The sequence below is a fragment of the Ischnura elegans genome, chromosome 6 (genome assembly GCF_921293095.1).
Source record: "Ischnura elegans chromosome 6, ioIscEleg1.1, whole genome shotgun sequence".
Classification (NCBI taxonomy): Eukaryota; Metazoa; Arthropoda; class Insecta; order Odonata; family Coenagrionidae; genus Ischnura; species Ischnura elegans.
The window spans coordinates 58,147,818-58,172,163 of record NC_060251.1 but is presented as its reverse complement, the minus strand read 5'-3'; the positions used below and the strand labels follow the sequence as shown (position 1 = coordinate 58,172,163).

The 24,346-nt window shown below is 39.5% G+C and overlaps 1 protein-coding gene across 5 annotated transcripts in view; it reads right to left on the bottom strand.

Annotated features, from left to right (window-relative positions):
* The window catches only part of LOC124160763 (choline-phosphate cytidylyltransferase A-like), a 112,293-nt gene that overhangs the window by 26,710 nt on the left and 61,237 nt on the right, over positions 1-24,346 (bottom strand). For 4 of the 5 annotated variants that reach the window (XR_006865233.1, XM_046536780.1, XM_046536781.1 and 1 more), the window contains exon 3: positions 14,782-15,120. The exons of the other annotated variant lie outside the window; for it this stretch is intronic. Coding sequence is in view for 3 of the 4 variants with exons in the window: in XM_046536780.1 (XP_046392736.1) it covers positions 14,782-15,120 (339 nt within the window). In the remaining variant the exon portion in view is untranslated. The remainder of the gene's footprint in view (positions 1-14,781; positions 15,121-24,346) is intronic. 5 annotated transcript variants of the gene reach the window in all.

The following is a 24,346-nucleotide window of genomic DNA, read 5'->3' as shown; positions in this document are numbered from 1 at the left end:
GTTATCATTACGTTCGTCTTGTTTTGCGTATTACGGAGCCTCAATCATTTAATTTCATAATAATACCTTTCACAATAAAATAAAGAGAATATTTTGTACAGTAATTGTTGTATCTTGTTTTTAATGTCAAGTATGAGAGGATCGTTTGCCTGTGAGAACCTTGTGCCCCCCAGAAACAAATCCTGGATCCTTTCAAGCACACAATTCCGGGAGGTAGCACGTTTGTGCGCATAGCGCCGAAGTCCCGAGGCTAAAAGCAGAACTTTGAACACTACGTCGATATAGAAATAGACATCATTGAAATCCCGGTCAAGGAAAATGATTTTTCTCCATGGAGTTTTCGCACTCTAGGAGTACTTGCGGGTGACTGGATAGAAGTATGCTGTTGGCTGGTCCGCTTTATTACCTTGCATAATAAAGCAGTAAGAGATGTATTTTGCGGGCAAGCTCAATTCCACTCAACTCGTGATCGATATGTATGATCGCCAACGCATATTACAAAATAAATTAAGAAAAACTTCATACAAAAACCGTTATAATCAAAGCGGCGAAAAGAGATGGAGCTGTAATCGTAGAAATAGATTTAACACGAACTTTAAAAAACTAGGAATTAATTGTTTGAGGCGTAACTTGGTGAAAGCGATTCATAATTAAATTAAGAAAGAAGAACTTTGTACTTTCACATTAATATTTATTCACGACCATGGTTTCAACGTTAGACGTCATCCTCAGGATGATGACGTCTAACGTTGAAACCATGGTCGTGAATAAATATTAATGTGAAAGTACAAAGTTCTTCTTTCTTAATTTAAACTAGGAATTGACTACCAGTTATAGCATACGTTTTAATACTCCTGCAGGCTCTGGATAAAGACTATTCTGTTTTATCTCGCCGATATCTTAATGAAACTCAGAGCTCTGTTCGTTCAACGCAACTAGCTAGAGTAACAGACGCGACAACAGAAGGTTCTCGTATCCTGGTCAGGCCGCATGTTTACAAAAAGACATCTGGCTTCTACCATCTTCCACATAAACATCTTCTTTGCCTATTTCATGTTGTACGTTCCTATCCTTTTTCTCCCTTCTGTCAATTTATATTAATTTCAGGTATTTCCAAAGGGCTCCTGAATATTATTCACCAGGAAAAATTAAAATAGTTTATTATATTTATTTATTGATGCAATAGTTTCAATAACTGAATAGATATATGTTCATGTTACATTTTATGTAGCATGACGATATTTATAAAATGATTATTTTTCGGTAGTATTTTATGATGCAGTTCACTTGAATAGGATAGTACACGGAGAGGTTTTCCTCTACGGCAGGGGGAAAGGGATGGAAAGGTTAATAAAAATAAGGTCCCGCATCATACCATCCAACAAAGAGACTAAATATCTATGGCGCTGATGAAAGTCTTCATTCTAGGGCCGCATTCCCAAAGGAAACCTTCCTCTACACGATCAAACAGCCTCGACATTGCGTCTCGGCTCGGGATTAAACCTCTATTTTCCTCGCCCCAGCCCTTCCCTTGCCTCGGGAGTTTCCGAATCGATCCGCAGTGTTCATCGGACGAAGATGCGAAACTTTTTACGACCTTGCTTACCCTTTCCGAGGGATCACGGCTGAAGGATGCGAGACGGGAGCTCAAATGCATATCCACAGTCGGAACGTTAAATAAATGCCTTTCCTTTCACATTTTCGGCAACCGTCGACGTCTGCTAACCCTACATTTTTTTAAAATACATACGAAATAAATTCGCTATGAAAAAATTACTTTGACTCGAATCGTAGAATTACCACCAGAGAAAGGTATGGGAAATAGACTGCAAAGGAGAGATAGTTAAGCTGGCATTCTTTCCTCGTACTAAAAAGGATAGTATTGGTTGCGCAATTCATGAAATTAATTTCTAACTCGCTAGGAAGATTGCTTGCATATTTTTATTTTTCCATTCTACCTTTTTTAAATATGGAAGAATGTGGTGCAGGGTTAAATTGGGATATGACTATAAGACTAGGGAATCACTGCTTCATCTTTTCGAAGTGTAATACATAAAAAAGGTAGGTAAATAGTTAACTCTTCATCAGTTAATATCCAATTCACTTTCCAAATGCGAGAAAGGAAGATTCTCAGCCAATAACAGAAAGTATGTTTAATAAATGTTACCAATTCATTATCAGGCTTTAAAGGATAGAAAGGCGAGGTTTCAGATAGGTCATTAGATAGCCCATCTCGTAGCAACCAACACGGGCAAAGCTCTCTCGTGGAATAATAATTTAAAGGTATAAAAATATAAAAAACCGAACAATAATTAATAGTCACTTTTTATCATTTAACGTGCAAATACCGTAACTATCCTTAGTTCTGTAGGACTACAATGTCATAAAATGTAATTAGAACAATGAGAATTGCTGATTTTTAAAGTCAATAGGTTTATTGGCGGTGAGGAACTACGATTTTATCCATGGATATTCCTCTATAAGAACTCGTATAGCAGGAGAGTTCTGAAATTTTCATACGATTAAGGGTGATATATATGGGAGATTCCCTACTCTGTCTGTAGCAAGGTACAAACGTCTCTATAACAAATTGTGGTAGATATATAAAGTGACAAAATAAAAAAACCTTTTGTTAGCAATTTCGTAAGTTCTAAGAAGGACAGGAATTTACAAAATTGATTCTCAGGAAATGCTATGAGCGTAATTTTTGTCAGTATTGCGAATCGTGGAAAGTAGTCGTTAAAGATAATGTTATCAGAGATATTTTAGAACTTGAAAGGCTACTAAAACAGTCACTGAAGTTAAGAGGGGAGATAAATAACAAATTAGAGCAAAGAGAACCTGACAATGATACAAGCATAACTGAAGAGTGCACATAAAATAGTCATCAAGAGGACACTACGAATAAATAGCGGCTTAGAGTCTATCATAGACAAGGAAGGGTGATAATAGATAATGATCACTATTTGAAATGTGCCCATGGGGAGGAATAATAAATTATATGAATAAAAATATGGGTAATGTGGACAAAGAGTAGTACTCGCTACAGTCAGTAGTCGATAAAAATACAAAGAAAATGTTAAGGGAAGCGGGAGTTGCGTGTTTTAGAGAGTTTTGCTGTATGGGGGGAGGGGGGGGGGGCACGGGAGAGAACAGTCAAGCCAAGGGGATTGATTACCCCTGACTACCCTAGAAGGTTCAGATAAACTTTGTTAGTAAAATAAAAAGGAGAACAAACTTCAATAACGTTCAATTACGTCGAATACAGGGAGCTGACTAAAACTGCAATATTCCACATTCCACAGCAATAAAGCTAATAATTTTCACAATTATTTTTCAAATTTACATCTACGCAATAGCATGCGAGGGTACTTGTAGATGCAAGTCGAGGGTAGTTGTAAGAGGATTGGTCTTCATCAACATGCAATGCTTTACAGGTTCAGTGGGCACTTAATGGTTACGAGAAAAAACATTGAATAGTTGGAAGTGAGAGCACCCAAGCACGAATCGCTTCGTTCCACACCTACCGGACAAATACACTTATAGACAATCGTAAAATATGACGGATGGTAAGTGGTGAAAATAATTAAATTCGCTCAAAGTAATAAGGAAAAAGAGGAAAAAGTAGGAAGGGATAAAACATGCAAAAAAGTCAAAAGCATACTATCATTGTGCAAGCGAGCGGAACGACATTTTGAAACCCCATTTCCGAAGTCTAAACTGCAATCACAAACACGGAATTATCCATGAATAGGTACTAAATATTTGTTGCTCTCACTTCCTCACTTTCTCACTCTCACTTTCTCACTAAATATTTGTTGCTTCCCCTGGACATTCTAATGCAAGGATTATGACCAATAATTTCACATCTATTCCTAAATAATAGCTAAACATTGTAATCGATAAATTAATTATCTACCTAAAACCGGAAAAATATCCCATGCACCTATAGCAGAGGGTTTACATTTTCTCTTCTAAACTGATTATCAAACTCCAATATGAATTAAAGGATTATACATTTCCCTTTAAGTTGGGTCCAGATTACATCGAAATGGAGATCCGGAGTGGCATATAAAACGATTCAATTACCGCCCTTCACTAATGCACTTGGAGCCTAACTTTTATCAAAAGAACTCATATTGTCAATAGTTTTGCGAAAACATCATTTAAATGTATTTTATACACTATAACACCTTTAAAATTAATAAAAATGAATAAAGCAATAATATTTTACAGGCTAGAGTCATAATAATGAAAGCAAGATCGACGCATTGCGTCCATATTATAAAAACGTTGAGATTCAAAAAGATAAATGTAAAATGTTCTTAGCAAAAGGATGAATTAAAATAACTTCATCCCAGAAAATGTGTGCTTTAATCCTATTTATAAGCAACACATAGTATTGTATAAGGTTTAATTCCAATATCCTATCCCCCAACAAGATGTAGCCGCCTATAACGTCTGTAATACGGTGAGCCAATTCAGCGAAAACGAGAAGCAATCCATAAAAAAAGGCTAATAATCAAAAGTAGAGGATGCACTGCAACTAAATAGGGAATATATAAACATAATTTAGCTTTAAATTTACTTTTAGTCCATGAATAGAGATACAACAAGTCCAGCATCTCCTCCTTCCAATTCTCGTTCTTTAAGTCAAAGACTTGCTCGAAAAAATCTCGTGAATATTTAAGGGACCTGACGAAGCCTTCACTTAAGCATCTTACAGCCCCTAGGATGGCTCAAAAGTGACTAAATCCAAAATTCTTTAAGTCTCCTCACACTAATGGCGGGATTAAAGAAGAAAGATATCCGGCTCCATTAAGGGAAAGTTAGTTCGCAAAGAAAGTCAGACATTTTAGCTCAGCCGTAAGCTGGGAAACCGCTTTCTAAACTCGTGACGGAGCTGAAGCGGTAGTAATGTGTTTCAAATTAACCCCTCCCACTTCAATTTATTCGCTGAATATCGTGCTCCTATCCTCTATTTATTTTTTCTGTGGCCCTTTTTACATGGAATGGTAGGTGATGGAATGCTATTTTATAGTTTGTTATGAAAGTATAAAAGTGGAATAAAAAGTTATTATTATTTCATATTGTAAAAGTACCTGGTTAAATCCATCGAGAATACATCTATTGCTACTCGTTTAAAATCATTTTATTACTTCCAATGCATCATATTTCATGAAATATAAATGCTTTAATCACGTTATCTGCATATATATGATACCCTGCGAGCCACCTCTAGGATGTTTGGCAGGGGGATAATGAACACATTATGGATATTTTAACATTGTTTAACTTTCAAAAAATTTATACTGTTCACCTAAATAGAGCTAAAATTATGAAAATCTAAAGACGAGCTACACTCGTCATTGCGCGATTTGGCATCGGAAGTTCATGACGAGGTAGACACGTCATTTCAGCGCAAATGATTACGACTAGTACAAGGGGAGGCGGCTTGAGGGTGGCCAGGATTACGCCGGTGACACTCCTCATGGCCACCGATCACTTTTGGTGGCACAATTTTGAGGCTGCGGAATTTTAACGAACTACGAGCGCTACTTGTAGTCAACCCCTGCTTTGTCTGTGGTACGGTTAGTTTACGTGTGTTTACACGAGTTATTGGCACTTGAAAAACTATTTAATTTAGTTCTCCAGCGTTTTTTTTTTTATTTCTGAACGCTAAGGTAATTCACGGTGTGGATTTTACTAGTGAGGAAGGAGCTCATTCGCTTAATTTTCGGCGACATTCGTAATGCCACGAAGCTGTCTCGCACCAGGTTGTAGTGAGGGGTATGGCTCTAAAAAGTCTACCCTCTCATTTTTCTCTGCACCCAAAGATCCTGTTAATAGGAGTAAATGGCAATCTGTAATACCAAGGGAAAACTTTGCGTTGAAGGCGGGGAAGGATGCTTCATTCGCCTCACCCGTCCGGGGCCTAGATAATGAACATCGTGGCCGCAACGGGTGCGCAGCTGGGGGCTAAGTGGACTGCGGTCTCACAATTTACGTGAGTGGTTATGGGAAATAAGGGTGAGAGGAGATTGGGGCGAAACGACCACTTAGAATGACAGATAAACAGAAATGAACCCACGCTGTTTTCAGAACCTGGACAAAGGATGGTGTGACTAATTTAAGTGGAGAACTTCTGACGTCAGTTATGCTATCTACGGGGAGTGAGTAAGCGACGGATTATTCAAGGAAGGCGGAAATTTAAGCTGGTTTCTATGTCATCCGGATATCAACACGAGTATAGGATCCGAATAAACAAAGGTTGCAACGCCACATCCATCGGACGAATTACTGCACGACGGCCAGGTTGATAAAAGAGGATATATAGCGATCATATGAATCAATATCAGCGAATTACGAGAACGATAAAATAAGACAACAGCATTCACCGAGAAATGAAAAATAGTATTCCGTAAGACAGTATAGTAAGTTTGTTATTTTTAATTGCCCAATAATGCGCAATATAGTACTAAAAAGTCGATAGGTACGTAGAATTATTGCCAGCCTTAATATCGTGATGCGTGTCCGTCTAGGCCGAAGTACAGTAGTAAGAAGCGGAATGAATGGTGCAAGCTTGGTGAAATGTAACGCCACGTAATTGCACATGCAGTTGGGATAGTACATGCATGTGGCAGTTAATATGCAATAAATCCGTCTAGTAACACCAAGTAACTAATGACAGGAAAATTGCCAATGTAATACCAATATTCAAAGACAAGGAACAGCCATCTAATTTAAGACCGATTTCTTTAACGTCTACCTCACATAAAGTCCTCGAACACATTGTTGTCAGCTCAGTAATGAAACACCTAGGCGCAAAAAACTTGTTTGTGAGAACTCAACATGGATTCAGGAAAAATAGATCATGCGAAATCAGTTAGCGGTTTTGGCCCACGATATTTTAGTCTCCGGAGAAGACAAAATTCCAGGACGCGATTTTTCTTGATTTCAAAAAAGTATTTGATAAAGTATCCCACGGAAAGTTCTCATAAAACTGAAATCTTATGGCCTAAATAAAAATGAAATCTTACGGCCCAGATGAAGACATTATATCCTGCATTAGAGAAATGTTGAGCAACCGCGTGCAAAGTGTAGTATTACACGGCCGTCCGACCGGTACAGTCTCCAACGAGGTAAGCGCCATAGACCCACTCCTATTCCTTCTTTTTATCACCGATATTGGTGAAATAGTACACAGTAAACTACGATTATTTGTTAACGCCGCTGTAGTTTACAGGGAAATCCGTTCCAGCAAAGATAGAGATGAACAAACGAACGACCTTGTTGCTATCCGAGCAATGGTGCGAAGCGTGGCCGTTAGAATTAAATTTTTTTAAATGCGTAGTAATGAGTTTCTGGAAAAAGAATAACACCACACAACATAGCTATATCATTCTGAGTACCGATTTAGAGACTGTAGAATCCGTGAAATATCTAGGAGTTGAGACAATAATGGTCATTCGTGCAATAAACATATTCAGGAAATAACAGGTCAAGCTAATAGTAAATTGGGCGTTGTTAAATGAATACCAGGGGAGTGCTACGACAAAGAGAGAGGAATTAGCTACTTCTCCGTCGTTAGACCCCTTTAGGAGTACACTGCCAGTGTCTGGGATGCTCTCGAAAAAAATCTTAATAACTGAGTTATAACGAGGGCAAAGAAGAGCTGCCAGGTACGTAAAAAGTCGTTACGATAGTTTTGTTAGTGTTACTGACCTCTTAGATAAACTCTTATGGGAATCTCTGTCAGACCCTAGATTGAAAAATAGACTAAACCTTTTAGATACTAATAGTATTGTCTTTTCAAACGAAGTTAGCTATATCTTACGAACGCCAACATACTACGGAAGATCAGATCATATAAAATAAAATAAGAGAGATAGACTGTAGAGCACACAGATTCAGAATGTCTTTTTTACCACGATCAATAAGACTATAACGGCAGCGTTAGAAATCACAAATAGATTAGATGGCTTGTAGTGTACCCAACTAACTTATATATTCCTTAATGCACGTTTCTGAATTGCCTTAGTATTTATAACAGCATGTTTGGCGTGTTCTAGGTTTAATGACTGATTAACTTAACGAGTAATTGGCAATATTTGCCTTTGGATGGATGTGGAAGTATAATTTGTTAGAATGCGTAACCTGAGCTTTTTGACCGTGAGGTGTGCATGTGGGAACCCTATTGCATTCTCTATACTGGTGATTGATCACCTCCTGCCAAACACGCTGGAGCTGGGTCGTAGGATATTATGTAGATGTAGATGAATAGGATAAAATATTATAGTCATTTATTAGAAATAAGATAGATACACAATCAAAATTAACCAGTGTTGGTTTCAGGGCCTGGAGAAAGGATTGTTAGGGGGTAAATTACCCTCGACAGAGAGGAGGAAATTCAGCCTCGGCCTTGCCACCGTTCGACCTCGGGGAGAGACTAGGGCGGGAGCGCTACCTGACAATCGATATATAAGAATGGGAGTCGGTGGCACCGCGGACTGACCTGCCCCAAGGGACGCAGTCGCACGCGCTCGCTGATCTCCAGACACGTCTCGTCCGCTCGGTGATATGAGAGCCGCCTCGCAGACTCCGAACACAAAGATGTTCCACGTAGCGCATGCGATTCAAGTGCAGGGTGTCGATGAAAGTCGACATACAAGTATCGTATGAGAAATATATGCTAAATTTACTACGCGATTTCGGAGAGAAGTAGTCTCCGACAAAATGAAAAATACCTTTCGTTTGCCGTCGTTCTATGGTAGACGGGATCACAAGCTGAAGAAGAAAATAGGAAATCGAATGAAAAAGAAGGGAGATTTAGTATCATTCTTTCCTCGTACCATCAGTTATATCAGCTGATTTTCGATCAGTAGTGAATACATGTCCCTAAAAATGCTAGCAAACAGTTGTTGAAAAAAGAATAATCAGATTCAACTTGAAATTACACTGATGTCTGCAAAGAAAATCCACGCGGTGAAACCCAAAAGCATGGAGACATCATCTAAACAACGCCGCGGAAAACTACGCATCAACTTGAAATCATATTCATGATTTCGAAAGAGAAACCTTTTCCCAAAATCTCAGTCTCTCCAAACACAAAATATTTTATTTAGTTTAATAACGACCATTTCATTTAATCAATACACTTCCTTGATAATGCTTGGTGAGAGCTAATCCCCCCACGTGACTGCACGTGTAATTGTGGTAGCACCAAAATCTAGCTTATTGCATGTCGAGGAGAAGCAGCCCCTACCAAACATCCTAGAGGATTCTCACAGGGTATCAAAAAACTGTGTATGTACACAAAAGAAAAATATCGAATACTCTCCGTATACATGCGTAAGATACTAGCATTGAGAGAAATTAGCTACTTTTCCCTCGTTAGACCACATTTGGAATACGCTGCCAGTGTTTGGGACCCTCATGAAAAAGGCTTAATAACAGAGTTAGAACGCGTGCAAAGAAGAGCTGCCATAAAATAAGAGAGATAGATTGCAGAACAGACAGATTCCGAATGTCATTTTTTCCACGATCAATAAGAGATTATAACGGCAGCAATAGAACTCGTAAATAGATTGCATGACTTGTAGTGTAGCCTACTAACCTGTGTAAAAATTAATGCATGTTTCTGAATTTCTATTCTATATTCTATTTCTAACAGCATATAGTAGTACAGTTTGTTATTATACGGGACGTTTTTTGGACGGTGTGGTGTGCATGTGGGAGTCCAAATGCAGGCTGCATGCTGGTGATTGATCACCCCCTGCCTAACACCCTAGAGGTGGCTCGCAGGGTATTATGTAGATTTAGATGAGAAGATAAAAATATTGCCACCGTACGGGCATATATCGTGGCAGTGGCGAAGCCAAGGGGGGTGGGGTCTGCACCCCTCTCGAAATATAAAAACACAATTATTTTTCCTTCATAAAAGAAAACAAAATATTGAAAAATCATGAATTTACAAAACATTTCTTTGATGAAATGAAGTTTTTTTTCGATTATGAAGAGTGTTAAAATTAGTTTACAACCCATAACTTAGTCACCAGTTCTTCAAAAATTTTCCTTTTGGACCCCCCCCCCTCCCGCGAACGAAATTATAAGCTAAGCCACTGCATCGTGGACATTTATGATAGCTGCATTAAATGTATTCATATGAGTAAGTAATGCGTGAAAATGGGACAATCGATTAATTAAACATCTTTGTTGTGGACGAAGTTGATGTCTCTGGAATCCGTTTAAAAGTCGGAAGCAACACCGTCCTTCGAATGGGATTGGATCACAACATGAAATCATCGCCGAGTATCGTGAGCGGAAGTAGAGGGCGTCAGCACGCTTCAGGTTGCACAAACAGTGGCGGGAGGGGCTCTTTCCCGCTAACGAACTGTTGATGCACTCGGCCGAGTCCGCTCTGCCGCATGGAGTGGGGGGAATGACGAGAATTCTTGGGAAGTGCGATAGGAAGGTACAGTTCTCGCGTAGGCTTACGGCATCGCGCAGTAGGCCATCTTGGGACTAGAGGAGTCTATTATCTTAAGCCTGAATCACACGATCATTTTTTCCCGTCGCGAAAAGCAATTGCTCTTGTGATCATTTTTCTGAATCACACGGTCACTCCCGCCGTCGCTTTTTGCATCATTTCCAATATCACAGCTCATTGTCATAGGACCCACATCACGAAATTATACAGCGTGTTTGTTTATTTATGTCATTCCCACAATTGTCAAACGTTGCGCTGCAATCGCTCCATAGGGGAATGCGTTCCTATTGGCTGATATGGGGTTTTAGTGACGGTTTTAGCGACGGAAAAAGCGACCGGACGAGTGATGAAAAATAGCGATGGGAATCCTCATCGTGATATCGATCGCGAAAAACAATTGCCGCCGACGATCATTTTGCGCAGAAATCGCGATAGTGATCACTTTCGCGACGAAAAAAAATGATCGTGTGATTCAGGCTTTAAGGCCGTTTTACACGGGGCACGGAATTGCGCAGGTTAGAGCTGCATTGATTTCTAAAATGGCGTGGAATTGCGCGAATGCATGAACGAAATTAGAACGAGATCTCACATCCACGCATGTGTTCTAGCACTTCACCGCTTTACACGACTCAATTTTGATTTCGCCTTCGCACGTACGTCAGATTGCGCATTTTCGTGTACCGTGTAAAACGGCCTTAAAAGATGGTTCAGGATAATCGGAGGGTAGCATCGACGGTTTGTTTATTTTTTTACGGGGGTGGAATTATCAGGAAAAGCCATCAATGGGTAATATTTTAAAATGAGCATCATGAAAATGTATACACACACAAAAGAAAAACATCGTAAATTCACAATTCGTGTACGTGCGTGAGATAGAAATAATGCCATCCGCCGTGGGCATTTACAAAAGCTGCATTAAATGAAGTCATATGTATGGGTAATGTTTTAAAGCGGGATATTCGATTCATTAAACATTTTTTTTGAGGATGAAGGACGACGTCTTTCTGACGAGCATTTCGGTGCGAATAAAATTAAATTGTCGCATTTTCTGCAAAATTGATCATAATTTCACTAAGTTGGAAATACCAGACTTAAAAGCAGTCACTAAATTGTTCGGAATATAATTTACGGTCAAATTACGGAATTTCTTATTCCGACAAAAAATAATGCGGAAGGGTTTAATTTACTTTTTAGCGAATGCATGCGACAAAAGAAGTGTATATTGGTAAGGGTTCATATTCCCCTTTCCTCATTGGAGGTAGGTGCAGGTTATTGCAAGTTGTTGATTACGTTCCTAAAATCAATAGAAGATAGAACTATTCTCACGCACGATGCTTGTTGCGTATTACGTAGATTGAAAGCGCGCGACGCGGAACCCACACCCCCATGTGGTGACTTCCGAGCCAAGAGGAAATGCATGCGCGCAGAATTACCCCCTCCACGTTCCCCGGCCAAAAGTAAACAACACACCGGAAAGGTGGATCACTGTACTGCAAGGCCGCATTGAGAGATTTAATTACCTTGAAACAGCTTCCCACGATCCCACTTAAGCGGAAGTTTCACTAACACTCGACCAGCCGTATCAAGTTTTTTTTTCGCGAAGAATTACTCGTCGAACACTTCTGTTGTCATCATGAAATTTCCGGATTATCTAAATATATAATAGAGCGAAACACGCCATCATGAAGAGGTTAAAATATATTATAAATATATGCCACCTTAGGGATGTGAACCAAGGCATTATGTTCCAAAAGTTTATCCTCCATGAGATTCTACCCCTTACGGTAATAACGTAGACAAAATTTGTAGCCCAAAGCCACGTAAATAATCTAGAGAGACCTGCGTAAAAGCCATGAAACGATCTCATAATCCTTGTCATATGAGGTATTCAGTGAGTAGATTACGAATTACAGCTTGTCAGTTTAGTAGCAGTAAGTCAGCTTGTACAGTTTGGACGGTGTGGTGTGCATGTGGGAGCCCAAATGCATGCTGCATGCTGGTGATTGATCACCATCTGCCAAACACCCTAGAGGTGGCTCGCAGGGTATTATGTAGATGTTGTCCAAAATTTATGACATAAATAGCGTTTTAAGAGGACGTTACTTTCACTACTCGGCTAACAACGATAGGTATGATAACGTAGGTAAATTCGTGTTAATTATGGTTATTTATTTTCCGATAACACCAGAAAATCTTAAACTGGAATGACTGGGATAGCCGTGATGGAGGGTTTTAAATTATGGAAATTGATTCCAGAATAGAGAAGTATAAAAACTCGTTTTCTCGCAAAAGATAACAAAATTATCCTTTGACAGCAGGAAAAACCAGGTCGTTCGTTCGGTATGCCAAGGAATTAGTTATACCCTTATCTTAAGATACCCCTATAGCATGACAAGTAGAATGAATACAACTAATTTAATGAAAAATATAGTTGTCACAATAGAGGTTATCGCGGAGAAGTTGGCGATAAGGCAAGTTCCACTACACGCTACCTTGCTGCAGTGTGGCGAAACTATAGGCTTTAATAATAATAACAACTTTTTAAACAAGGGTTTATACGTGAATTTCCGCCTAATGTAGCACTAACGTGGTGGTAACGTTTGGTGGTCTATTATTTGTAGTACTAACGTACCACAAATAATAGACCACCAAAAGACACATTATACGGATAATGATAATAATCAATTTGCCTCAAACACTATCCAAGGAGTTCTTACTAAAACGTAACATACTCGGACGTTAAGGTAAAACCTCCGCTTCTAAATACTGCTTTCATTAAATAGATGAACTCGACAGCAACAAGATTAAATGCCTCAATATGCTATTAATATAAATTTAAAAAATTGCAATCAATCAGCATAGCTGTACAGTTCATGAATTATACTCAAAATTGAATAATCCTGTGATGTAAAGAATGGCTTTTATACTGACGCCATACCTCGAAAGAATTTAAACATGTTCTCTGAAATGGCGGTAAAGATTCATAATTACAAAATAGGAATTTGTTAAAAAATAGAACTGGCGAGAGTTTTTGCTCTTTCAATGTAAATAAAATTTAAAAAAAGATATAACATACATTGGCTGACAATGAACTCGACAGCACTACAAAGTCTGCTTATTATGGCTGCAGACCTAATGCGATTTTATTCATATTAATTAATAAAAAAATAAGAGGAAAGTGAAGCCGAATATTTTAGAATACAGGAAGGAAAATGCTGAGGCAGTAGCCCGTGAAATTGTGTAAAAAAATCCACGAACAATCGAATAGCTACAAAAAAATCAACTGGTTTGTTTTAACTCGAGTATAAAACGCTGGCAGGTATTTAAACAGGGGTTTATACATATATTTCCTCCAAAAATAGCACCGAATTTCCACAGAAGTGTACACCACCAAAAGACACATTTTTTGGATAGTGCTTCAATTCGACTCAAACACTATCCAAGGAGTTCTTACTAAAACGTAACGTACACAGACGCTAAGGTGGAACCACCGCTTCGAAACACTGCTATCATTATATAGATAAACTCGATAGCAACACCCCTACTCACGTACATATCAAGTACATTCGTGCAACACGAAGAGCTGAGCAAAGAAGACGAAACTATTTTCCTTTGAAAATTGAAAATTATTTCACGATATTGGCCAACCATAGTATAACAAGCGATTTCACAAAAAATGTATTTCCTCCAAAAAAAATAATCAGGAATATCCAGGTTTAGAAAACGAAGTTTTTCCGTGGTTCGGCTGTTTATCTACCATACAATTCTAGACATAAATTTCTTGCAGGGAAAAACTAAAAAAAGGGAAGACTCGTAAAGTAAGACCTCGTCGGAGAGTTCAAATTTTAATCGCTGATAATGAGGAGAGAACAAAGGTCAAATGATTGATTGGATCCGCTTCACTGAGGAAGAAGATGACATGAGGCGTAGCAGGATGTAAAAAACAGTAAACATTTCAAGCCTCGAAAAATCCACGTACAAGCAAACTAAGTCAACAACCGATTTTCTTTCGTAAGTAGTTTTGACCTTGAAATAATCCGCACCATGGACCACAATAACATCGACGACTGCACCGCGCAGTAACACAACAACAGCGCCAGACTTCACGTGTAGCACTCAACACTAAAAAAAATAACCATCAAAGATACTATTCTTAGCTCGGATAACAAACACAACAGACACACCTCGATATAATAGAACTCCACACCCCTTTAACAAAAAAATCACTTTGCACTAATCAATTCTGGCCGTGGAGACTGGGCGCAACGCATGACCTTCCGGCCATTACTCACTGGTAATACGGGAAGGATGCGCAGACCGGGGAGGGCCGTGTTGCCCTGAGGTGCGGAAGTCGAGGCCGTCTGTGGCGGCGAGTGACGCCGCGAACCCCGTGGGCACATCCTGAGCTGGGCCGGCGGTGCCGTCGCGGCCGGAGTCGTGGCAAGGTTGACGGCCGGATCGCCGTCGTCGTGCGGCAACGGATCCTCGTCGCGTCCCGCGCCTTCGACCCTCAGGTGGACCTCAGCGTGCCCCTCCTCCGCCGCCGGCTGTTCCCCGTCGACTTCGCCGCTACCGCCTCGGCCACTGCTCGGAGACTCCGTTGGCCTCGTGGTTGGCGATACGACGGGCGACTGAGGCCGAGGAACCGTCGGATTGCGATTAGCATGACCCCGTGACCTTGGCTCTCCCAACCAGTGAGGCTGTTATACGGAGGGCTGGGCTCACGTGGCACATAGCGCGGGACAACGCACCACTCGTCAGATGGGCCAAGGGGCAATGGAGGTTGGGCTATTGGGAGGGTGGGGGGTGGGGAATATATCCTCTCTCTCCTTCTTACGCCTCTTTTTGGACACGGTTTTCTCCCTCCCTCGCCGAGATATGGGTTATTTCAGGAGGGGACTGCCTATTGAGGTCATTTGCGTACAGGTTGATAGGTATGCAAGGACCATTCGGGTGAACGACCACGAATACAGTGGAGTTAATGAAACAAAAAATTTTGTTGAATTCCATCAATTTATTTTAAGGTACTACTAGTTTCGACGCAGCGGCGTCATCCTCAAGTACTTGTCGAAACTAGCCGTACCTAAAAATATATTGGAGGAACACAGCAAAGTTTTTAATTCTATTAACGTTAAAATGAACTTTCACTAAGTTGAGCCAGAGACGACCTTGGAGGTTCGAGGATTTCTCCATCTCTCGGGTTTTCACCGCGTTTGGTTGTCGAGTTTCGCCGGAATTCCATCAAGCATCTTCAGGTCGAAGTGCGACAGCTCTGCGAACATGGCGAAAACCCGGAAAATGAAGAAATCCACGAATCCAGAACGCCGCCAAAAACTACGAGCCAACATTACAATAGAGGATACTCCAGTCGGCCACTATATGTGCAGTCAACGACCGCGGTTTTAAATGGGTTTACATAAGTCGTCACTCGCGAAGTAGTCGCAGGAGCATTCAAAATTTAACGGGAAATAAAGTGTGGTTGGGGATATTAAAAGAAATTTACATTACATATGATGTGATTAATCGACTTTACTGTCTCAGTGCTTGGAAATTAACGGATCACTTTGCGCTGATTGCTCCGCTGCGGGCATTTTTGAAAACCAATTGACAAATGAGCGAAGCGGCAGCTCAAAACAAAATTCTACGGGACCAACAGGTGCCCCCACATTTAGTCCCCGTGTAAATGATCCACTTTTTCCAAGATTTTGCGATATAGTACTTTCAACTTCGAGGAATTGCACTGAGAGCCTATGAACTTGATAGATCACATAATCAGGAATATTACTTTTGGTTAAAATACCTGATTGTGTATTATTTCTCCGTGAAATTTGGATCTCTTTGCCTGTCAGCGATATGAGTGACGACTTCCGTAAACCCATTTAAATTAGCAGTGTTTGACAACACATCCAGAGACCGACTTAGGGATCCTTTTTTTACGAATAGTCCTGGTCATTGCCGACACTCAATTTTCGATCGCGAGTGGAACGACATTGACAGAACAAGACTATTGAATAAATAATCAACCATCAGTATGACATCGATACTGAGTGAATGAACGAGAACAGTTAATTTGAAATTGACAATTGATATCACCCAAAAGTGATTGGTCATCGGCATTGAACTGATACACTTCGTAAATAAATCTACTGCGTATCTATGCCTTACTTTGATAATCGAAATAACATCGACGACTTTTTTGATAGACCTACCAAAGGACAAGTTTCTAACATTGTCCCAAACGCAATTGAATGGTTAGTTAATCAAATACCCTCGCAGGAAACTGCAAATTAAATTCGCCTCATGGGTACGCAGAAGACCGATAGAAAGGGAAGCTACCATTCTGGCTACTTATATAGCTCAATTCTCGCTCCTCAAAATAAGTCAAAATCCTCTTTTTAAGTTGATAGTGGGACTATTGAAGAGCGGAGAACTGGTGTCCGTCAGATCGCCGCCAAAAAAATAAATGAAGACGTGACAGGCTATATCGACATTAGAGCCAGAGCACAAATGCCAAGTGCCACCCAGGGAAATCAATTTTCAAGACGCGTAGTCCTAGCATAAGGATTCATGGCGATTAGCAACGCCTACTTATTCACACAACCATTTCGATTCGCTACGACTAGTTTCGATGTTCTACGTCGATTGAATGAGATATTTATTAATTGTAGTCATCAGGAATTAGTAGAAAATAAAATAGAAAGTAAAAATCCCTCGAAGATGAACAAAATGAAAATCCGGAAAATAATGGTGTCTTTTTTAATCATAATGAATCCTTTCGATTTAAATAGGGCAGCCCACCGAACATCAATCCTGACAAGGGAATAATTGAATAATTGGGATATTACATGGGCGAGTCCATAAGAAATCGCGGACCCAATGAGAAAAAAACATACACAAGGAAATACACCGTACACATCCATTATATCAACTTTAATAGCCATAAAATTAAGTAAGACAACATAAATCGATACCAACGTTAAATACAATAAAAATAAATTCTATTAAATAATAAACATTAAAATTTTACGTAATGTGGTAATTTTAAAATATGATTAAAAACACAAAAGACAGAAGACGATTGAGAATTTTAGATACACCCGAAAATTCAGAAGCAGGCATCCTTACTCCAAATACAGTTAGTACCGAATTCCCATTTCAAATTTCCATCACCATGCTATTTTAATAAATACCGATTATCCTAACTACATACAAAAGATCTTTAAAAAAAAAACTCACCGACAGAAAACGGAAATAATTGCTGTTTCATAGGTAAACTTTTTGCATGAAAACTAAGTATCCACTACACACAATTCAAGACAAAAAAATTGCAACTTATGAAAATATCACCAACGTCTCTGTAAAACTACGAGTAAAGCCTTTGAGATGAATTACTGTTTAAAAATCACACGCGGTCCAGGCACAAGATCATTCAAGGTACTTCCACAAGCCATGTTGTGAATAGCATGCTTTTCTGAAATCGAATAGAACGAATATTCTACTTTTTCCACGAATGAAGAGGTGAGTTACTTTTCTCACCAGATGAGACTTATGCCCAATAGTCAATAGTCATAGTTGAAAAATTGCTCATCGATCTCAATTAAAGGCGACGAGTAGGAGCCAATAATATCGACGTAACAAACTTCTCGACAGTAGTTCTACCCATTAATTCAGGAATAGCTAAAACCACTGTGGAATAAGGTAAAGAAATTACGATTTTGAAAAGGCATAATACATTCCATATCCTATGACTTTCTGAGTAAATTATACGAACCCTAAATGAAACCATTTCACGCAACTAGCGTGTTTCCTGAAACTTTATCATATCAATTTTCACTAAAGGAGAGATTTCATGTTTAATAAGAAAATACAGGCCCCTATTCAAGTGAATTGTGCCATGATTAGCATATTATAAGGTCATTTCAAACGCATTATCATACGTTCGCAGATTTTTTATGTACCATAACAAGAAATTGGTCAAAAAATAATAATTTGACTTGAGAGTGATTCAAATCCGCGTCAGCCAACTATTGGACATCTGCACTACCAGTTACACGGTATGCATGTTAATAAGTTACGTATCGGATTTACTTACAATTGATACTCCGGGTACTTATAGCACAACTAACTAACCGTCAAACACTTACAAATTCCGGTCGAGAGATTATTTTATGCAGAGTTTCTTCCTTCAAGAATAAACGTTAAATATGTTTATTGCATTGCAATACGGACCAATAGGTGAAACAATATAAAATTTGCATCTACTTAATTTAATAAATAAAATAATTGACTATGATTTCAGCATCGAGTCCAAATAAAGGTCCATGGTACCATGCCAATGCCACCAGGATTTGAAACCATGGCCATTTATTAAGTCATTAAATATGGGTGGAGGTCACTATACTGGCAATTCAACATGACCTCAATATTCAGCCTACATCAAAGTTTTATAATTCGAGCAGTCATTATTTAAGAGGAAACATCACTCCCACGTGACTGGTCATTTTTCGTGACGCATTACTTGCATACAAATTTCGCTATCACCTTCAAATTCTCAGCCAATATAAAGATACCTTTGTCAACATTTGCCTGCACCTAAATTTAGCAAATATTACCTCGCTTTTTACTCAAATGTAACATTTTCATACTAGAGATACAGGCAAAAGTTGACATCGGTCCACTTGACGCACAAACTGGTAAAGTGCATGGAAGAAAATATAAAATTTTGCGTCCGAACTTCACAAGAGACTTGGTGCGGGGGCCACTCCTCGAGCTCCTTAATCAAGGGAACATCTTCACTTCATTCAGAAGTCTCCGACATGTCGGAGACAACGCAATCGGGCCTTCGTAAAGCCTTTCAGCAGACGAAGGAGGCGGGAAAACAAATTGGGGATAGCGAGAGTGAGGGAATGGGTTGGCGAATGGGGGGGGGGGGGGGGTGAGGTTACGGACAAGTATTCTGGCCGAATGTCAACGAACTTCACGACAGGCGAATAACGTCCCCTCCATGACCATCGCTTTCGATAGTTTCCAGAAATAAACGGTGTGGGGATTCTATCTGAAAATATTCGTCGCTGGGACATAAATATAACCCATTCCGTCCCGTGAAAGTGATTACCGATTAAATTTGACGAGTCCCAATACAAAACAACGTGCATAGGAACAAATGGTTCGATCCAAACAAGGTTCTGGGAAAGAGGAAGAAAGACTTGCTAGTATACCTAAGTGTAGTGAAGGCTGCTAGGATGCGCCATCGGGTAATCTCCTCTATTGCTGCCGACGTTTCAGGGGCCGAGTTGAGGCCGAGATTCTGTTCTGGCAGTTCATTTAGCCCTGAGGATGGAGTACGAATCGACCTCTGAAACGTCGGTAACCATTATCCGGAGGAGCACCCTAGCAGCCTTCACTTCTAGCATACGCTGGGAAAGCATCAGATCTTATTTCATGCCTACGTGTGTTTACGATGAGCTTAATCACTTAAAGAGGCCTCATCACTGGAATTTTACCAGTCGTATCACTGTTTTACAAATTATGTCATTATCAAGGATGAAATTAACCATGAAAAAATCATTTGGTTTACCGGGATTCGAACCCGGATCTCCCATATGATCAGGTATGATACCAGTTACACCACCAAGCCATCTTCTTCCATGAGGAATCTCAGACTGGGTTAACCGAACAGGATATTGACATCTGTCGACGAAGTACACACTGTGGCATAGGAGGCCGAGGTCGTGCTTACTAAGCCACTGTCGGAGAAAAAACCCCTCTTATTGATAGTCGCTATTCCGAGACGTACGTTTTTTTCAAAGAACTGCATAGAACGAGGGAATGACTGAAGAACAAGTGCGCGTGACTGCGTACAAAGTCACTTGTTCTATGCAGTGCTATGTCACTATCTGGGAATTTTCAGGGGGCACATGAACTTCACCTCAGTCAAAATTTGCCTGAGCTTAAATTTAAAAATTGTAAATATTTTAGAATACGATACACAAAAAAATGTTTACAAAGTAGTAATCTATAAAACTCGTAAACTAAAAGATGATAATGTAAGCATAAAACGTGAATTCTCCGCGAAATTGAACAAATTATGATTGGTTGAAATGGAGCGCAGTGTTCTCTTAACGCAGTAGCGGAAACAAATAAATCAAAGAAAAAATCAAAAATGGAAGAGACGAAGATCTTTCGGGATTTCTTCCGCATATGATCACCTTGTCGGGGAAGGTGGAAGTAACCTACATTTTTCATCATCGTGAGAACCACTTAACGGAAGCCTAAACTCCTGCACTGGGCTTGTACTCGGAATAATACATCACAAAAGCTGATTCAATAGAGCTTAAAGTGAACAAAACAAACTCTCGATAATAGAACCAAACATCAGTCGAGGCGACGTCCAGCCACGCGTTGGGTTCAGCTGAACGCCCCTCCCTCAAGGGATATAACAGTACGCTAACCTATTTAATCTCACGGAGTGACTTTTCAAACTATTTTTGCGTCACTCGTGAAACCACATGCGATCTACAAGGCCCACCTTCATCACGTTGGCGAAGACGGGCCAAGGACAATGATGCCCGGCATTATTCTCGGCGTGATTAAAAACGTGTATAAGCAGAGAGGAAGAGAGCTATGCCAAAGATTCTGGTCGGCGAAATAAAAATAAGACGTACTGTGGACGTAAGAGGCGTGTTGGGACGTGCTGGCGGTGATAACACGCAAGAATACCAGGTGAGGTGATGACTATGCGGAATTCAACATGCAGACACTGTGTTCGTTCCAAAGGAGTCTTAACTACCACATTTCGCAGAAGGTATAGACCTGGATTCGTGCCGTAATCTTGTCATTTGGATTACACAGAAGGATGGCCGTTCCATTAGAAGCAATTTGCAGCAACAAATACATTTATGAAAAATGCAGGCATACAAATTTCTCAGCATAATTCAACATCCAAATATACTGGCTGAGTTATGAGCTGAGAATTAAAATGAAATTTTAGGGCATTGAGGCAGAACACGATCTTTAGATATTCCTTCCCACTAACTAGGTTTTACAAGCATTTTCCTCGATAAATGGCTAGAACGAGATACGAATAACGTATTTCAAAAAGCAAGGTTCCAGAGAGTCTAACTGTAAGAGCAATCACCTCGAATGAAATGGACGATTTTGATATACTTCAGTCACAAGAAATGTCACTAAAAGAGGGAAATGAAAGAAACAAGCTCTTTTCCAGGAAGGTGGATTGAGGTAATTTATAAGTAATTAAACTAACTGTTCTTCGCCAATATGTTTGACATTCAGAGGTAAAATCTACTCAATGGAAAAAAAAAACATTTTCCAGGTTATCAAATAGTGAAAATAATGCATGTATTCCATGCAAAAATTAAGAAAAAATTGAAGCAATGCGGCTTCTTAGAAGCATGCGTTAAATAAAAGCTAACGAAATAATCAACCTCCCAAAACCATAAAGACAGTTCAAATATTTACAACCAACAGAGGAAAAAGTGCATCATAAATTGAAATGAGATTGGAGTAATCAATATGACAACAGTGCATGAGCAATTCAGGCAATTGATCTTGAGGGGCGAGTGACCTAAATATCTACCAGACGCAAATGACTCATGGTATTTCCATCAAACGTGACGTAACTCGTAGAAGTCATGGAGCGAAACATCTCTTAGCGGTTTCTTCCAAGAGTACGCTATCAGTCGACCATCGATAAAGCTACGTGTCGACTTGTACGCAAAAAACTTGGCAAAACTGAATGACAATATTGAAGTTAAGATCTGAAGGAACCAAAACAATTACGACGAATTTGAAAATTTATCGCCTCCTCGATCTATACCCCAAAAACTCTTTCCGAGTTACCTGGATGGAATTCTTTATCGGGGAGAAGATAAAATGAACAGAAAAATACCATAGAATTCCATAGTAGTACCACGTAAATATTTTTTCACCCACCTGCACGTTTTCTGAAAATTCTGTACCGCAGTGAAACCATAGTCGAACAAGGTTAAAATATCATTTGAAATTGCAATGTTATTTTTATCTTCTCCTTTTCTTCTTTATCATTTTGGAATACGATCTAAATGTTGAGAACTAATCAACTTCGAGGACAAGAAGACAAGCCATTCAAAAAATAAACCTATAGGTAAATAAATTTAAATTGAAGTAATATGGCTCAATTTAGCTCGCCCAAACAAAATGAATACAATTTGTTATTTATTGCTCAATTAACTTCCTTGTTACTGGTTAAATTGAAGATAAATTCGAGCTTCTTTCAACTAATGACTGATCAAGGTCGATTTACGCCATTTTAAAGTGCCGTGAACAACATCCTCTTTTTGAGTTTTCAACTCCATAGTAACTCCACGTAAAGTTAAGTAGTTGTGAACAAGGCACATATTGCAGTGGAAACATTCTACTAATGAATGGTTTTATGCTGAATATGAAGGACCGAGTACTCCAATTGCGGTTTTTTAAACTCAGAACCTCCAGGGGGCCGAGATTCGAAGGAAAAACATACTTAGAATTAAAAAGTCACGTTAATAATCCCAGTACTGTACTAATTCAAATCAAATATATAGGAAGGGTATTTTCTCAATGACCAAAGATGAAGAATTTCCCGTATGAGGACAGCAGGATGCATTCATGGAGAACATCTCCAGAGCATTCATTCTCAGGGGCAAAAGGAAATTTCAAATGCAGGAAGAATTTTCTGTGCGGATGTACACAATAATAAACCGCAAAGGAGAAGTAAATTGTACGCTCTGCGCATTAACAGTGCTAGGAAAACAACACCGCAAAATGAGAACGACTTCCAGAGCCGGCAAGCTATTAACCTCGCCCCAAGGAATAAGCATTGAGCTTATTGTGCATTGGAAATGAAATTCATGACTTGGAAAAAATATTTGACGAAAAGTTTCGAGTTTTAACCAAAATTTAGCATTCAAATACTCTGCGGATTTATGTCAGTACGTGATACACAACTTCATTGCCACCTTGATAATGGCATTGCGTAAGTAGATGCCGAGGTTGCCCAGTAAAATCTCGTAGAAATAACGAAAGTGTTCGTTTATGATCCAGATATGATTCCAGACGAAGTTACAAAGCGATGTTGACGGAGTGTCTAGATACAATCTCTCTCCAATTGGTCTCCAATGAGGTTAGAGTCACTTCTGGCGTTCCTCAGGGTAGTGTCATAGGCCCACTCCTATTCCTTCTTTATATAAACAACATTGACGAAGTAGTACACAGTAAGTTATGATTATTTGCAGACGACGCTGTAGTTTACAGAGAAATCCGTTCCAGCAAAGATATAGATGAACTAACGAATGACCCTGCTGCTATCCAAGCTTGGTGCGATGCTTGGCAGTTAGAATTAAATTTGGAAAAATGCGTCGTAATGAATTTCTGGAAGAACAACAACTCCCTACAACGTAGCTATATAATTCAGCGTACCCAATTAATGATCTATCGTGGAATAAACATATTCGAGAAATAACCGATCAAGCTAATCGTAAAATGGGTTTTCTTAAAAGAATATTAGGAAAGTGCGACGACAAAGTGAGAGAAATTAGCTACTTTTCCCTCGTTAGACCACATTTGGAATACGCTGCCAGTGTTTGGGACCCTCATGAAAAAGGCTTAATAACAGAGTTAGAACGCGTGCAAAGAAGAGCTGCCAGGTATGTGAAAGGTCGTTACGATAGTCTTGTTAGTGTAACTGACCTCTTAGATAAACTCGGATGGGAATCTCTGTCGGATCGTAGATTGAAAAATAGACTAAACCTTTTAGATAAATTCAAGAGCAGTGTCTTTTCTGACGAAGTTAACCATATCTTACGGACGCCAACATACTATGGA